Source organism: Beta vulgaris, chromosome 5 (genome assembly GCF_026745355.1).
Source record: "Beta vulgaris subsp. vulgaris cultivar EL10 chromosome 5, EL10.2, whole genome shotgun sequence".
In the NCBI taxonomy this organism is placed as follows: Eukaryota; Viridiplantae; Streptophyta; class Magnoliopsida; order Caryophyllales; family Amaranthaceae; genus Beta; species Beta vulgaris.
Genome location: NC_079206.1, coordinates 5937026 through 5940194, shown reverse-complemented (window position 1 = coordinate 5940194; position 3169 = coordinate 5937026). Strand labels below are relative to the sequence as shown.

General features: G+C 38.4%; 1 protein-coding gene across 1 annotated transcript; it reads left to right on the top strand.

The window, feature by feature from the left end:
• The first annotated feature begins 521 nt into the window (after positions 1–521).
• LOC104892407 (zinc finger A20 and AN1 domain-containing stress-associated protein 7) lies at positions 522–1284 on the top strand. Its single transcript, XM_010678332.4, has one exon. The coding sequence runs from the start codon at positions 657–659 to the stop codon at positions 1116–1118; it is 462 nt and encodes a 153-aa protein (XP_010676634.1). The 5' UTR covers positions 522–656; the 3' UTR covers positions 1119–1284.
• Positions 1285–3169: the final 1885 nt, after the last annotated feature.

Below are 3169 nucleotides of genomic sequence, written 5' to 3'. Positions count from 1 at the left end.
AGATCAGATCAGATTAGAAAAAATAAGTTTAGATCAAATCAGATAAGTTCAGATCAGAAAATTTCAGGTGAATCAAACATAGCCTAAATTAAAAAGAAACGGAGAGAGAGTATATATTTCAAATCAAATTTAAGTATAATCCGAATCCCAATATGAATTATGCTTACCATACTTAGGTGAATTTTACCAAATCAACTCATCATATAGTAGTAGATTATAGATATATTATCTTTTCCATTTACTATAAGTCTATAATGTTCTGAGTTGATAAAAATTTCCTTACTTTCTACGTAAGAAACCGTGACACATCATAAGCTGTCATACCTTTATAACACTTCTTTCAATACTATGGTCCGAAATCTACACACGGAAACTATGAACTGACTAGTAGGCTCTAGAACCTATTAAACAGGGGTAAAATCGTCAAATCACATAAAAAACCGAGTAAAATCAGTACTCAATTTTGACTAATCAATCGACTTCCACCGATCTTCCTATCTCCATAAATACGCACCCACGAAACAATCTACTCCCTCATCTTATCACCCCAAAAAAAAAAACACACACACAATTTTGCATCTAACCAAAAAAAACCCAAAAATTCCTAAACTTTCACACCCAAATTCAAGAAAAACCCAGATCATAATTCATAAACAATGGAGAGCAATATGAATTGCGAAACAAGAGACACAACAATTAACTGCGCAAACGGTTGCGGATTTTTTGGAACCGCAGCAACAATGAATCTATGTTCAAAGTGTTACAGAGACCACCGCTTGAAGGAAGAACAAACCGCCGCAGTTGGGAAGTCGATGACCTCGATTTTAACGTCACAACCGGAGCATAAAGAGGAGAGAGAAAGTGGAAAATCTGTCGAGATTGTTGCGGAGGCAGCGACGATGGAGGTTGCACAACATAGTTTGAAGAAAGGGAGATGTGGGAGCTGTAATAAGAAGGTTGGAGTGGTGGGGTTTAAGTGTAAATGTGGGGTTACTTTTTGTGGGTCCCATAGATACCCTGAAGAACATCAATGTAAATTTGATTATAAGGTGGTTGGAAGAGAAGAACTTGCTAAAGCTAATCCTCAAATTGTAGCTGATAAATTGCAGAGAATATAAATGTTTTTCTTTTTTTGGGAGTTGCGTTACTTTGGTTATTTCCAAGTGTGGATTTTTCTTTTTTTCTTTTTTTTCTTTTGTTCTACGATTTGTTTGGTTGATTTAGTGAATGTAATTAGTATGCTTATGGGATTAATGATATTAGTCGATTCTTTTTAGTATCAAATACGTCTGATTTGATTTTTCTTTGTTTATTGTTGATTTTGTTACCAAAAAACTGTGATTAAGATGTGTATGCTGGTTATTGATATTTGACGCAATATCTACTCGACTAATTACAATCGCAAGCTACAACCACTTGTAGCTTTGTGTGTGTCACATTAGATTTTCAAATAATAACATTCTCAAGAGTGATTGTAGCCCCATAATATGCATGTTTTGAGTGATAGAATTTTGAATACAATGGGTCTCACGGTTGGCTTGTTGGTAGGGAGGTCGGATGATGTCTCTAAGGAGGCGTTTAACATATTGCCAGAGGGAGTTGAGGAGAGGGTGCAAGTCCATGCTGAAGGGACGACTAATAATAAGGAGAGGGGGGAGGATGTTGGTGCCAATACGGGGGCTCTCTATGAGGGGAAGGTGGGTGAGAACGAGAGGAGTGAGGAAGTTATGGTGGGGGAGCACCAGGGACCCCATGGTGGATGGAGGGGTGGGTGGTGGCAAGGGGATGGAGGGGAAAGGAGTGAACAAGAAAAAGTGGAAGAAGATTGCGAGGGGTGTGGGGATTGATTTTATGGAGAGGGGGAGGGGGAGGGGGGAGGGGGGGGGGGTTACTTTCATGAAACTAAAGAGGGGGGAACAGGAGGGAAAGGGAAGCTAGTGAGGAGGTGGGGATTGTCTCTGAGGTGCCTAAGATGTTTGTTACGAGTTCCGACGAAGCTGGATGGCGTGAGGCGAGGTCTGCTGGTGAGCTGACTCGCGAGTTCAATGAGTATTTTGCGCTTTAATTGTAGAATTTCTTTCAGAGACGAAGTTGAGTAGTATGGAGTTTGGGAAGATTCGAGATCGTCTGAGAGATTTTCATAGTGTTGTTGTTGATTCTACTAGTACCGTTCAGGTGGGTTGGCTATGTTATGGAGGAGGGATGTGGTGGTGGATCTTTTATCGATGTTTGTTCATCATATTGAAGTTGTTGTGCATGAGGGGTTGGGAGAAGAAGATTGGCGTTGTACAGGGTTCTATGGTTGGCCTGAGATTCAGAATTGTCACTTATCCTGTCGGGGGATTTTTTATCTCCATATATGTAATATCCCGTATCTAAGTAATACTAATTGTCGGATTAATCATAAATTAAATCTTTCGAAACTAACAAAAACAAGAATTACAGATATTAGAAAGTATAAAAAGGCTTGTTTCAAGTTCCTTTTATCTAACCTAACCATGAAACAATAGAACAAGTCTAAACTTAAGTAAAAATGAGAAACCAAAAACAACCAAAATTTTCAAGAAATGCACCTACAAGTCTAGAACTCTAGCCCATCTTCTTCCTTCCTCTAATTTTCTTCTTCTTCGACACATTTTAATGTTCACACATGAAATCAAATATTTCACCACTACATTTTGATACTCATGTTAGTAGCTATATTTATATAGTCAATAAAGCTTGCTATACAATATCTCACAAAATCTAAAAGAAGCTCCAAATTTTGAATTCTCAATCTTCCTCTATTAATGTATCTTGACCCAAGTTCATATTTTTCAAATGATAAACTGATCAATAGTAAGAGCATAGCTTCCAATAATTTCTATAAATACCTATTGACAATTCCATCTAACCACAAGCAACAATCAGAACAATTTACGAACAAATTTTCTCTCTCCTCCATTTTGATCTTCTTCCTTTTCTGTTTTGGGCAAACCGCCCAGCACCACCACGACGCCAATGCGCCAACCTCCAGCATGTTGAGTATATGGTAGTATATGGAGCTCATGGAGGTGTATGGGTGTGGAGATGAGGTTGCGTAAAGGGAAAACGTCATATTGGGCATAAGGCGAACTTTGAATGGACATATCTTTCAATCTATGAATGATTATGAGGTGATTCAAAGTGG

What these genes read in the sequence shown, in the direction of transcription:
- LOC104892407 (XM_010678332.4), top strand. Translation starts at nt 657, where the DNA reads ATGGAGAGCAATATGAATTGCGAAACAAGAGACACAACAATTAACTGC.